The sequence below is a fragment of the Centroberyx gerrardi genome, chromosome 6 (assembly GCF_048128805.1).
Source record: "Centroberyx gerrardi isolate f3 chromosome 6, fCenGer3.hap1.cur.20231027, whole genome shotgun sequence".
NCBI classification, from domain to species: domain Eukaryota; kingdom Metazoa; phylum Chordata; class Actinopteri; order Beryciformes; family Berycidae; genus Centroberyx; species Centroberyx gerrardi.
In genome coordinates this window covers 2,491,644-2,506,470 of record NC_136002.1, presented here as the reverse complement: position 1 = coordinate 2,506,470, position 14,827 = coordinate 2,491,644, and the positions used below count along the sequence as shown (strand labels likewise).

The following is a 14,827-nucleotide window of genomic DNA, read 5'->3' as shown; positions in this document are numbered from 1 at the left end:
TCTCATTGGGTCCGTTTTATCCGAGAGTTTCTCATAAAGTGCGAGTGGGAGGAGAATTTCCAGCAACGGAGGATATCAAAAATAAACCCCCCTCATGTCCGCGGAAGAGCAGAAAGTATAAATACCACCGCCATGCCCAGACTTTAGCGGTGCTGCTGAGCGGTAGAACAAGATTTAGCTTGGCTAGAGAATTAGAAGAGATAACGCGAGCAGACTGAAAACAAAATATCATACATATTCTGACCAAGACTGACTTGACAGCACTGGAAATAATATTTTAATTTGAAAAGATCGTTGTTGGGTTTTTTCTTTCAGAAGATACAGACGGTGATCGAAGACACTTGCCCGAGAATAAGGGAAAGAAACTGTAATAAATCGTCTTTATTTTTTTATTTTTTTTATTATTATTTTTTTTTTTTACCATTCTTGAGTGCAACTTCCATTGCAAGACATGTGTTCCGCTTTTATCTTTTTATCCTTGTGCGTAATCAACACGGCACTTTCCAGTCCGTTTGAGTCGGAGGATGTTGTACCTGTTCGGATAAATGGAAGAAGCAGCGGTCGGTTTTGGAAAAGAAGCGAGGAGCAGCCGAGTTTTATCCTCAGCGCGTTTGGCAAAGACTTTACTCTGAATCTGATACCAGATACCAGCTTTATAGCGCCTTCCTTCACTATACAGCGCGTCAGAGCCAGATATCTTGGCGGTTTACGCAGCGCTTCAGGTGCCCAACCGTTCCCGGACGCGGATCTCCGGCAGATAATCAACCAAACAGAGGAGACTGAAGGGCATCTGAGAGGCTGCTTTTACTCGGGGAACGTGGACCACAATCAGAACTCCGTGGTCGCCGTCAGCCTGTGCTCCGGCATCTTTGGATCCTTCGTAACGGACGGGGAAGAGTATCTCATTGAGCCCAAACTGCGCGGCCCAGGGCCGGGCTCGTTCGAACAGCTGCATGTCATCAGGAGGAGGACATTCAGCAGAAGTCACGGCGTTCCCGTTCCGTTTGATCACGCGGCGGGGGAGAGCCGAGCGGCCAAACACGACGATGGGGAAAGTTTTACGCACGGCGGCGGTGACGCACGAGGGGAATCTCGGAGGAGACGCTTTGTATCCGCGCCACGGTTCATAGAGACCCTGGTGGTGGCGGACGCATCCATGACCCACTTCTATGGAGATGAAATAAAGGTCAGACATGAGCTGAAATCACGCTTTTTTCCCCTGCAAACAGTCGAACGAAAACAAACAACCGTAGAGTTTGTCATTTTAGATTTGATCATACATGGTGGGGGACATAAATCACCCTCTTTTCTCCCTTATTTTTCATCCAGCCAGGTAAAAGTCAGACTTCATAGGCTACAAACCGGTGGTAGGGAATGTCTGTATTGTATGTCCCTTCAGAAAAGCATGTTTTGCCATAAATTACTACTTTAAAGGGACTGTAACATAAAAACGGTGGCCCCCAAACAAACCCAACAAATAGATAGATAGATAGATAGATAGATAGATAGATAGATAGACAAGGAGGAAGTACTTGGGTCCAGGTGGAGTTGGTCTGCATCTCAGTGAGAAAACCTGGAAGGGAAATGGGTGGGCTCGCTGTTTTCCACGGGCTGAAAAAAGAGGTCAGGGGACAGAAATGTCAGCAATGCCGATCCACATTCCTCAGGACTTGGTCACAACTTGGCAGCAGACCTCTCCGCATCATCCAAGGAAGCTTCAGCGTATCTGTTTTGCACTGATATGACACACAGTCCACTCCATCCATCCAGTGATGACTGTCCAGAGTATTCATTCTATTCACTGTTCATTCCTCTGCAGTGGAAGGGTTAGAGGATCACTTGCATGCCTGCTATGGTGTATATTAGGCAACATATAGAAATCCAATATTTAGATTCAGGTGGTGTCTGTATGTGGATGAACTCCTGACATCATCCTCCATGCCTAATATCAGTAAACAGGCATAGTCATAGTTCTTCAGAACTGAATAAACGTTAGTTAAAAAGTAGGACAGTCCTCCCACATGCCACAATCTGCATACTGTAGCCAAGCTCTAGTCTGTTTGTATTTAACAAGCCACTTGCCTGCCAAAGTCTGTGCAGTATAGAAAGGGGTAAAGCATAAGCATTCAGGCACCTTGGATACACTAGACTAAGGTTAGACTCCACCTCTGATATGATGCATATGATGCAGTTTGATTGATTACATATTTATTGTAGAATTGATCAATACTACACTGGTTGTCTATGGGAAGCTCTTAACCCGAGCTGATTCTAATACCACATTCTGTGTCCATTCCCTCTCCACTGTGGCCAACTGTCGTCCCAAACGTTTAAACGCACCATCCTGTCTCCCCACCTCCTCCTCTCCACAGCACTACGTTCTGACCCTGGTGTCCATGGCCGCCCAGCTCTACAAGCACCCCAGCATCAAGAACTCGGTGAGCATGGTGGTGGTGAAGCTGCTGGTGGTGGAGGACGAGGAGGTCGGCCCGGAGCTCTCCAGCAACGGGGGCGTGGCCCTGAGGAACTTCTGCTCCTGGCAGCAGCTCTTCAACCCGCCGAGCCAGAGGCACCCAGAGCATTACGACACGGCGCTGCTCTTCACCCGAGAGGTGAGGGTCTGCGCTCATGTGTGACGCTGACGTCAGCCTTTTCTTGAAAATCCAGATCTGGTCCAGTCAGTGTCGTTCACCCAAGAGATGACGGATACGATGTAGTTTGATTATATTCATTGATTCTAATGTGACATTTTGATCAGGTTTCACACAAGTGTGCATGAACAGTGTTGTTGTTATCATTATTATTAGTAGTAGTAGTAGCAGTAGTGATAGTAGTAGTACTAGTAGTCGTAGTAGTAGTAGTAGTAGTAGTAGTAGTAGTGATAGTAGTAGTACTAGTAGTCGTAGTAGTAGTAGTAGTAGTAGTGATAGTAGTAGTACTAGTAGTCGTAGTAGTAGTAGTAGTAGTAGTAGCAGTAGTAGTGATAGTAGTAGTACTAGTAGTCGTAGTAGCAGCAGTGATAGTAGTAGTAGTAGTAGTAGTAGCAGTAGTGATAGTAGTAGTAGTAGTAGTAGCAGTAGTAGTGATAGTAGTAGTACTAGTAGTCGTAGTAGCAGTAGTGATAGTAGTAGTAGTAGTAGTAGTAGCAGTAGTGATAGTAGTAGTAGTAGTAGTAGTAGCAGTGGTGATAGTAGTAGTAGTAGTAGTAGTAGTAGTAGTAGTAGCAGTAGTGATAGTAGTAGTAGTAGTAGCAGTAGTGATAGTAGTAGTAGTAGTAGTATTATCCTTGGTTTCAGTGGAGAGTTTTAGTGTCCCATGATGGTCTAAATGCTGTTTCAGAGGCTTTTCCACCCTGACAAGAATACAATTCTGGGGGTAACACTGAATACTTTGAATTTTTGTAAGTTTTTGGCATGGAAATGGTCAAATGTAAAGATATTGAATATTGACACAAAATATCTATTGGCATTTTCAATCCAAAAATATCAGTTTCAGCCTTCAAAAGCCCATCTCAGTCGAGCCCTCGTGTTTTCAACACTTAGATCTGGTGAGATGCGATAACACTTGGACTGCTTTTCACCAGAATAGTGAGATAACATACGGCATGACATAACACGTGTAATTTGGTGGATGCTTTTTTATCCTAAACCGCTTGCAGTTTCTCTTTTTTTTAAATAAAGCGGGTGGTCCACTCACCTCTCGCATACTTTGTTCTTCATTCATACAACAGAAAAAATAGCAAGGGAGATTCGGGGGGGGAGCAGTGGGGCGCTTAATGTGGTTTCAGAGTCAGGAGATTCAATCATCTCTTGGCACCGAAGTGTCTTACATTAACATGCTCCCATGCTACTGCAATGCCATGGGTGGTCCCAGTTGGAAATGAACCGTTTCAATATGGGAAGTGCCATACGTTGCCCTTTAAGCGACACAGGAGCACAAGTATGATGAGACGATACCAGAAGAGGAGATGAGATAAGACAAGGTGAAATAAAACTTTTCAAAGCCCCAACCCAGATTCTCCAAACGAGACTGGAATAAAGGCTTAAGTCATGTGTGAGTGCTTTGAACATTTTTAATGATGCTGAGGAAAGATTAGAAATGTTTGTGGTCTTTTCCAATAAGATGAGTGAAGAGGGTCTATAGTCTGTCTTAAGAGACAGACTATAGGAGGCTAAGGAGACTAAGGAGGCTTCAACAGGAAATAAGTTCACAAGTCCTTAGGGTTTGACTTGTGTTTGGGGTGTTGTGCTATAGTTGGCTGCCCCTTTCCATCTGGTATGTGCATGTTGCCAAGGTGTTAGCAGACAATACATATGGCCAGTAACTTTTGCGTTATTACATTTTTATAGCAGGGTGTCGGGTTGCCCTGGTCGCCGCTCGATCTGGTGACAGGATTGGCATTTATCCGCCTACTGAATGAAGTTAGAATTTGAGGCATGTCATCTGACCCTAGATCGGAAAATGATGAATAGAACATATGGGCTCGCAGTTTTATGCTGGATTTGCTTAAGTGGCTTTTGATTGGGAAGCCATTATTCAAGCGAACCCAGTTTGTGTTTGTTTTTCCATTTCCGCGGAGATGTGCTTTGACACGCGGCGGACGGAAAGGCTCCTCGTGGATGAGCTAACTTTAGTGCCGCCACAAATCAGCCATGACACGGTGAAGCCACTTAAAATGGCCCGCGGGCTTGAATGTACAGCGGAGCCGGGCCTGACCTGAAAATGTGTGCCATGTCCTCCAGTCGCAAGACAAGGCTGCCCTACTGGCGCGGGGCTGTTTGGAAACTCAAAACGTACAGACCGTTGCTTGATATTTTGCACATGCATGTTTGTGGTCTTGTGTGTGTGTGTGTGTGTGTGTGTGTGTTGGTGTGTGTCTCTCTCTGTATTCCTGTCTGTATATCACTATGTGCAAATGGAATACTGTGAACTGTACTCATACAGACATAGATTTTCTGCTGGCGTGCGTGTGTGTCCGTACATGAGCGACTGATGCTGTTGCAGAACAAGGTGTACAAACACACGCTGAGCTGCGTTCAACTTGCAGCTCCAAGTCCAGATGTGTTTTGAATCACAGAGGGTTATGCCTTGTGGTTTTGGGGCTGAGGCGAGGCCCAGGACACATCCATCTCCGTCACACAGAGCCAGGCATCTGACGGGGGGAAAGATTTGTTTAAAATCCATTTCTGATACACCACGCTGTTCGTTTTCCCACATCACAGCCCCGGACAGCTGCACGCCGAGTATATTTATTTGCTTGCATTTTATGACGGAAACATTGAAAAACATGTTTGGGGTTTTTTCTTGCCTGAAAAATGGAAGAAAAACAAGCTTACACAAATACATCTGAAGATTTGCCATCCTACATGATTCATGTAACAGTCACTTGGGACTGCCCATGCACTTACTATTTTTACTATTTAACAATGTAGAATTTCTTCAACTATTTACCAGGAGAGTCCGCTGTGGCAGCTGTTTCTAACCAAATTTCCACTACTCCCTAAAGAGAAATGGGCCTCGGGATACATGGATATATCAGGCTGATACTGGCCTTACAGTAAAACTGGATATCGGCCAGTCAGTGTTTTCCACCACTGATATGATGGATATGATGCAGGTTGATTGATTACATATTTATTGTAGAATTGATCAATACTACACTGGTTGTCTATCAGAAAACATTAACTTGTACTGATTCTAATTCAACATTTTGATTGGATCCCACACAAGATTGCATGAATATATTTACTCATTTTCTCATTACTATCCTGGGTTTCAGTGGAGAGTTTTAGTGTCCCATGATGGTCTAAATGCTGTTTCAGAGGCGTTTCCACCCTGACAAGAATAAAAATCTGGGGAAAACATGGAGTACTCCTATTTTTTGGGGGGATTTTTGACATGATTTTGAATATCTGCTCCAAAAATATCAGTATTGGTACCAGCCTTTTAAAAACCCATATCCTCATCACGTCCCTGGCCATCCAGTTTCAGTGTTTGCTGTGTTTGTTCATGTTGCAGGACATCTGCGGACACCAGAGCTGTGACACCTTAGGCGTGGCCGACGTCGGGACGATGTGCGACCCGAAGAGAAGCTGCTCTGTCATCGAGGACAACGGCCTCCAGGCTGCCTTCACTGCTGCACACGAGCTTGGTGAGGTCATTATTGATTGTCCTGAGGCTGTCGTAGTATTTATGAAAGGGCTTAGCCTTGTAGCATGTGGTTAAATATTGCCAGAATCAACGAAGGGCTAATGAACCGAGAGTTAATCATCACCATCACCACCCGTTGTTTCTGCTGAAGAGTGATGGGCAAGTTTTATCACGTGTGGCTTCAACATCATATTTAGTCATCCGTACCTCCAGTAAGTGCCTCTGAAAACCAACAAAAGTCACTTTTTTCCCTTGACAATGGCGCGTTGTCTCGTCTCCCGCTGCAGGTCATGTGCTGAGCATGCCTCATGATGACTCCAAGACCTGTGAGAGGCTGTTCGGGGACCTGGGAGGACATTACCTGATGGCTCCTCTGTTTGTCAACCTCAACAAGACCTCGCCTTGGTCTCCCTGCAGCGCGCTCTACATCACTGAGTTCTTCGACAACGGACACGGTAGGAAACACTGCGATTCTCAGAAGTCATTGGCTTGGGATGAAAGTGCCAAAAACCAGCACGACAGCAGCCACAGCTATAAAGTTCTGCGCAACGGATTATCACATAACAGAAGGAACCCATCCAAAGAAATCAAGGGAATACCACAGTACATGTAGCCCACACCTGATAGCTCAGCACATCAAACATCCAACACTGCACTAAGAGTAAATCAAGAACTCAACAGCCTCAAACTGCCTTGTAGATGTTTTGCCAATATGGAAGTCTGCCATAGTACCGTGGCTTGCTTTGTTATTAGGGCTGGTCCAGGGATGAAAAGACATACTGTTATTCCTCTCGCGCACTCCCTTTCTCTTTTACTATTGCTTTCCTGCTTAAACATGTCGCTCCCCGCAAATTACGGGTTGCGGGGAGAGTTTACCTTAACCCAGATTACCACACCTCCTCTTTCCACATCCTCCACTTTTCCGTTCTCATTCCTTCTATCTCGTTTCCTCTTTCCTCCCCTCTCCCTTGCTCTCGCTCTCTCCGTCTTGTGTTTTGCATCTTGTATTGTTTGTGTCATTGCTAGACCAATCAGTGAACCTTCTTTTCCACTGAGTCATACTATGGACTTTTTCCTGTTCTCCACCTCTCCAGCCAAAAGCAACAGCTGGTGTCAGCAAAATATGTTCTTTATCAGTTGGAAAATGTCTCCAAAGAAAACTCATGTGGCTGAGAATGTTCATTCCAAACTGTAGACGTCAGTGACAACTTGAGACAAAAAGCTTATTCAATGTAATAAAAGATCATTAGAGAAACAATGAATAAATTCAGTTTTAGAAAGCCTGTCAAACATCCAGACTCGGAATACTAGCCTGCCTATAAAAGTGTACTGCATTTGTTAAATCCAAATTATTCATTTTTATAGTCAGGATACAACTTGCCCGGAATTTTTTTTCCCTGTTGTCATACATCGCACACAAAGGGCAACACGTTTGCAATTTACAACGCCACCACACACAATCAAAAACTACTATGTTCCACATTATGCCCAGTCTCACACAGCATTACGTTCTATCTAAACCACAGGGGATTGCCTGCTGGATGCCCCAGAGAGTACCATGCTGCTACCGAGAGAGCTGCCAGGCACCACGTACAGCCTGGACCGACAGTGCCAGCAGATCTTCGGAGAGGAGTTCGTCCACTGTCCCAACACCTCAGACAGCGATGTCTGCAGCCAGCTGTGGTGTCGGGAGGACGGCAAGCCGCACTGCACCACCAAGAACGGCAGCTTGCCCTGGGCCGACGGCACCCCCTGCAGCCCCAACGGGACCTGCCTCCACGGAGCGTGCATGGCAACCCAGGAGGTTATGCAGCCACTAGTAAGACTGCTTCTCTACCTGAAATGTGGTGTATTATGTGGTGATTGGCTTATAAGGCTAAGATAAGATGAGACTTTAATGATTCCTGTGGGGAAACGGGGTCATTGCAGCAGCAAACTGTAATAGGATACGACAAAGTACAATAGCATAAAAACAGAAAAATAGAATATAAACAAGGATATAGTAAATTGAAGTTGTATAAATATGCACAATTGACAATTCCCTTACGAGATCATGTTAAAGCTGCACTAGGCAATTTCGCACTTTGGCGCCCCTAAGTGGCCGTTGGAGGTAACTGTTTGAATTTGTGAAAGTTTGAAGGACTTAATTATCCAAAAGTCATGTATACCGTGACATCAGTAAACTGCGCACTCAATTCAGACCTGATTTTCTGCTTCTTAGTGGTAAATCTTTTCGCAGCAGGTTCAGCCATCACTAGGGAGTCCAGCTCACTGCATGTTTAGGATGCGTACTGAGGGTATTTGCTTGCACTTGCTCACTGCTGTTTAGGAGAAAGTTTGTATTTTGTTTGCAAGTTTCGATTTGTCACTTCCTGTGAGCAGAGGAGATTTCCTCCCAGTGTCCACACCCGACACCGGAATTTAATTTGGGCAAACAGGGTGAATCTATGGGATCTCAGTTAGAGAGGATGGGACACTCTTCTCTGTTGCAGCCCTAACTTTGTGATTTAGACTGAGAAGTCGGGTGGAGTTTTACATAAAAATCTTGCCCAGGGAAGCTTGAAGTATAAATGTATGAATGAAAAGTAGGGGATAAAAATATGGATTACAGCAGTATTAGGTATTGGTGAGTTTTGATTCCCGCTGTGTCTTGGTGCTTTTCTGAATCGCCCAAAAGAGCCTCTGGTTGTTTCAGCCCTTCATTTCAGCTCGGTTGCCTTGATATGTTCTCCTTGTGTTATGATCACACATCTGTTTATGAACCCAGACGTGCTGGCAGTTAGGAGACTAGCGGGTCCAAACTCATAAAACCTCTGGAAAGGACACCCATGCACACACACACGCACACGCACACATACACCAAAGCGCTTTAGTTTTGCCTTACAAAGCTGCAGCATGGCAGGTTCCACTAGTGGTGAGTGACACATGTGGCAGGAATGTGGGTAGAGGCAGACAGCAGGCGCGTGCCGAACTTCAACACAGATTTAGCCTGGAGTCGCGGCACGCCAACACACTGTGCGGCCTCAAACCCAGAAGCCCAGACTGTGGTTTAGACTGCACAGCTGAGATTGCCTTTGGCACTGAGCTCTAACCAACTACTCTGGGTTTTTCTTTCTTTTTTTTTTTTTTTTTCTTTTTTTTTACCGCAGGTGGTTGTGGACGGCGGCTGGGGCTCGTGGGGACCATGGCAGCAGTGCTCCAGAACATGCGGAGGTGGGGTGGAGTTCTCCTATAGGGAGTGTACAGACCCTGTGCCTCAGAACGGAGGGAAGTACTGCGAGGGACAGAGGGTTCAGTACCAGTCCTGCAACACACAGTCCTGCGACGACGACGACGGTGAGCCGCAGTTTGGATTCGTAATCGCTACTAGGGTTCGACTGATATTTGAATACCGATAGTTTTGGATTGAAGCCGTTGATAGCTGATATTTGATATTTTGTGCAGATATTCAAAATTTTTATGCCAAAACATTCTCCAAAATACAAGCATTCAGTGTTTTGACAAGGTGGAAAAGCCTCTGAAACAGCATTTAAACCATGTGACAAACTCTCCATTGAAACCCAGGATATTGATAATAATAATGGTCTAATTACAACAACAATAACAACAATAATAATAAATTATAAATAACAATAATTTATAAATAATCATAATAATAATGATGATAATAATAAACATATTCATGCATACTAGTGTGGAATCCAATCAAAATGCTGCATTAAAATCAATTCATGTCAAAGGTTTCCCATAGATAATCAGTGTAGTTTTGATCAATTCTACAATTATGTAATCAGTCAAACTGCATCATATCCATCATATCAGAGCTTGACAACACTGACTGGCTGATATCTGATTTTTAATAAAAGACCAATATCGGCCTAATACATCGGCAATCCAATATATCAGTCTAACCCTCATCACCGCTGATATAAACTTATCCAAAGTTGATTTTGGGACCTTAAGTGAGTGTTGTGTGGTAGGTTTATTTAGTGAATTTACTTTTCAAGAGCTTGTTGTCAGCAGGTCGTTCCAGATTGATTGTACACAAAGCTTAATTATGTCTTTTACTTTCAGGAAAGAGTTTTAGAGAGGAGCAGTGTGAGAAGTACAACAGCCCCAACTACCTGGACTTCAACGGGAACATCAAACAGTGGATACCAAAGTACGCCGGGGTTTCTCCTAGGGACAGGTGCAAGCTGTTCTGCAGGGCCAAAGGCAGCAGTGAATTCAAGGTGTTTGAAGCCAAGGTATATGCATTCAACATCACAGCTTGTACATAAACATTTTAGCCAACGCATTCATGAAACTAGACTATGTTCACACTGCAGCTGAAAGTGTCCCAATTCAGATTTTTCCCCCTCAGATGTGACTTAGATCTGATGTTTTCTAATTAGTGTGAACAGCAAAAAGCTGCATGGACTTGCTTTTTTTCAATTCCAATCTGGACCACATGGATATGTGCTACAAAATCTGGTCCCAAGGCATGCAACCAACATGCGACTTATATTCAAACTCTTAAATAAGAATTTGTTAGCCTTGCCATGACAATAAGAAAATCTTACATCATTCATTTCAGAATTTTGGCAGCTTGGCTGAGCCAGCATTAGCATTAAGGACAACTAGACACTACAGTGGAAAGAAAGCCAAATATCTGACTTGATTGGTATTTAGGAGACGCCTCAATTCAGTCAAAACTCAAAGGCACAGACAGTAACCAAAATGTTTAGGGTAGTTAGAAAAACGGATGTGACATCTATTGTTATTATTATTGTGTCTCTGTGCACACGTCTTTTCCACATCGCTGTCAGCTCATATTGGTGTGGCATATGGGTTGCATCCCAGAATACATATGAACATCCAAAAAAATGATATATGAGCCGCAATTCAGACATGAGCATGAAGGCCTGTGGTGTGAGCGCAGCCTTGGTGGTGATTAGTAGCTCCATGCTATTCTTGAGCAAACTAGCTTAAGATGCTTCCATCTACAACACAAAGGTGAAGCTGGCTGTTGCTTTACATCTGAAGTGGAAGAGTCAACAATGCCTTGTTGTTGTGTCCCTGCAGGTAATTGATGGGACAACCTGTGGCCCTGACACCACGTCGGTGTGTGTCCAAGGCCAGTGTGTGAAGGCAGGCTGCGACCAGGTGATTGGATCCAACAAGAGAGTGGATAAGTGTGGAGTGTGTGGAGGAAGTGGGCTTACCTGCAGGAAGATCACAGGCTCCTACAACAAAGCCACGTAAGTAGTCTAAAGAGAGCACCCACATCTGAAAATGAAAGAGCAATTGCAAGCGAATATTCATTAAAGTCCACTGAGGTCCAGATTCACTAAGATCATGTTGCAAGGGTAGTTGCCATTTTTTTTGCGCCTTAGTTGCTTGAGCTAAAAGGGCAGTTGTTGTCTTATTCACTAAGACATTTATGCAAATCAAGTTGTGGGGCAAACAAAACCCTGAAAAGAGCACTGCACAAGCAAATTGCCCCTTCATTACCAACTGCAAGTGCAGACTGCTTCAGCTGTAAGACTAGTCCACCAAGGCTGGCTCGCTTGCCCTAAAGCCCCTTTATAATTGGAGCGTTTTCTGCTCTGATCTGAGATTCTAGACAGAAAACTCTCTTCCTTGCTGTGTGACTTCTTGGTGACGATGCTGTCGCAGCAATCAGAACAGCCATTCTGAATGGATGAACTCTTTGGTCTTCATGCCTCCTTACAAAGGATCTTAAATGTGCTACAATCATTTTGGGGAGTTGGTGTTGCGAAGTGTCAGTGAATTGGGCGTAATCTCGATTTGCATGGCCTCGCCTACAATTAAATATTATGTAGGCAAAATAATGAGATTCACATATAATTTAAATATGCATAACCAATTTTTTTTTACCAGTGATTTTAGGCTTTCTGATGTGATCATTTTCAGTGATATATCGCGCTCTTCCCTGCACAAACCTTTAGTGAATCTGGGTGTAAGTGGGCTATGTGAAAATTTCTGCTAATTCCTGCTAATTACACAGAAAAGTGACAATACAATCTTTGAACAGCTCAATTTCACCACTAATTTAGCAATAATATAACCACTGAAAAGGTACTTTATACTCTAGACATTTATCTAGAGCGACTTACAAAGATTAAATTCCTAGATAGCCAACATTACAAGCAACCAATAGTAAGGAGATCAAAGTCACAGTGCCCAGAGACATACTGACTACATACAGGTGGAAGTAGAGTAGTAAGATAGAGGACGTAAAGAATCTAAATCCAGCTTTTTCCTTTCTCTACCAGTTACGGATACAGTGACATTGTCACCATTCCCATTGGCGCGACTAACATTGACATCAAACAGCGGAGCCACCGGGGAATCAAACACGATGGGAACTACCTGGCCATAAAGAGAGAGAGCGGCGGTTACATCCTGAACGGCAACTTCTCCGTGTCCACGGTGGAGCAGGACATTCCCGTGCTGGGTGCCGTGCTGAAGTACAGTGGCTCCTCCACCACGCTGGAGAGGATCCAGAGCTTCAGGCAGCTGCAGGAGGCCATCACCATCCAACTCCTGGCCACCGCGGGGGACTCCAACCCTCCCAAAGTCAAATACACCTTCTTCATCCCTAGAGACGTCACCTTCAACAAATCCAAGGAGAGGAAGGGCTCGTCGCTGTCTCTGCACATGATCCACCCGTTCGGCGTGCCCGACTGGGCGCTGGGCGAGTGGTCCGAGTGCTCCAAGAGCTGCGGATCCGGATGGTCCAGGAGGAACGTGGAGTGCCGGGACAGCGCGGGCTTCCTCTCCAGCCAGTGCGATAAAGACCTGAAGCCCATGGACATCAGGCCTTGCGGTGACCTGCCCTGCCCCATATGGCAGATGGGGCCTTGGTCCGCATGTTCACGAACTTGTGGCCAGGGGGAGCGCCGCCGCAGCATCTTCTGTATAGACTACACCGGGAAGACCGTCGAGTCGGACAAGTGCGACCCCAACAAGAACCCCGAGCCAGTCTCCGGAGAATGCCTCAACCAAGAGTGCTCATGAAGAACATGAGCGCCGAGGACCTTCTGAAAGGGTGGAAACCGTGAACTTTGAACAAGTCGCTTTTGTGCCTCGCAAAAATTGGAGAAGAATGACTGCACTTACCAACCGGCCGCATCAAGTCACGTCCAGGGCATTTGCCTGAACATTGTTTTGTCATCTTTTGTTGACATTTGACAACCACTATAGAAATCTCTCTACCTCAGGATGTACATGTGATATGTGTAGATACTAGATGAAGGTACTGTGTGTGTGTGTTTTCTCCACAAAAGGGAAATTTTCTAGTCCCACTCTAAATGGAGAATAACTTTCTGAATGAAGTTTTGCGACTGGTTTCCGGCCACCGGTATAATCGACAGTACAAGTTTCTCTTTGTCTTTCTAAGTTAGCTGTCATTTAAAGTGGGGCTAGTACAATAGCATGAAACCTGCTGTCAAACACCAGCACAGTGTAAATATACCTCCAATTGTCCACCACAGAACTCAATCCCCTATAAAGCTTTGATCGAGCCATTTACCTAAGTTATTAAGGTAGGTACATAAGACGGATGCATTGGGATTTTAAGACTCTGGGAAATGCCCTCTTGTTTGATTGCTTCTCTTTTCTACACATATAATCAATTACAATGTGATTTGTGTTAAATGATTGTAAAGGTGATGTTTTTGTATCCTGCAAATTAGCATTGTTTAACTATTTTGGGGTGATTGAGGATTTGCGGTATAGATAGATTGATGGATGATGGGTAAAACCTTCATTGACACTAAATCTGAGAATAACTTGGACGCTAAAATGTGCCAGTTGAAGCTTGCATTGGAACAGATCATTTCAGTGATGAGCTAGATGTGTAGAAATCATTCAATTTGATAGCATTTGAGTTTACACACTGTGTAAAATGTTTAGCTTAGAGAAAGTCTGGTCAGTATTCTAATCAGACAAACCCATGACACAGAGAACTTTTCCTCTGCTCTGTAGTTTCATTTTAACTTTTTCCCATGTGAATTGTAATGCAGTTGAGAGGAACAGTGGTGCAAAGTTTCTTTGGAGGTGTTATTACTAAGTAAAGTGATAAGCATACTATCTATCCGTGTGTATGGAACATAATTAATTTTATTCATTTTCAAACCTTTTTTTTGTTAATGCATCATATGCAACCGCTCACAATTGTTTTCAGATACTTGTATGTATATTTGATTCTTCATTCCAGTTGTTAATTTACAGTATGTTATAAAACAAAAGAGATGAAGCATTTGGCCTATATCCCTTCAGTGAAGGACCATACTATTTTATTATTACAGCTTCCTTTTTAAGCTATTTATTTTTGTAAAGTTTTTACCTTGGACATGTAATTAACATTTCAGATGCTGCTGTCTTTGAGATTTTTTATGTCTATAAAAATGGTCAAATAAACACATTTATGTCAATACTTGAATCTCTTTTACTGCTCCTCCTCCTCCATAACAACCAAAAGGAAACTGTATTCACAATATGCAGATCCAGAATAGTATAAGCACCTTCAAGTCGGTACTTATATCCATTTCTCCATTGGTTACAAAGGAAGACAATTACTTGATGATGCTCACTTCCAAACTGGTGGGCTATTCCCGGTTTCCCCCAGAATTGTATTCTTGTCAGGGTGGAAAGCCTCTGAAAGCATTTA

General features: G+C 44.0%; 1 protein-coding gene across 1 annotated transcript; it reads left to right on the top strand.

Moving 5' to 3' along the window:
* The first annotated feature begins 451 nt into the window (after positions 1–451).
* Positions 452–14,574, top strand: LOC139917004 (A disintegrin and metalloproteinase with thrombospondin motifs 8-like). Its single transcript, XM_078284231.1, has 9 exons — positions 452–1,186; positions 2,373–2,612; positions 6,019–6,151; positions 6,438–6,605; positions 7,677–7,969; positions 9,300–9,486; positions 10,225–10,397; positions 11,215–11,390; positions 12,429–14,574. The coding sequence occupies exons 1-9, from the start codon at positions 452–454 to the stop codon at positions 13,171–13,173; spliced, it is 2,850 nt and encodes a 949-aa protein (XP_078140357.1). The 3' UTR covers positions 13,174–14,574.
* Positions 14,575–14,827: the final 253 nt, after the last annotated feature.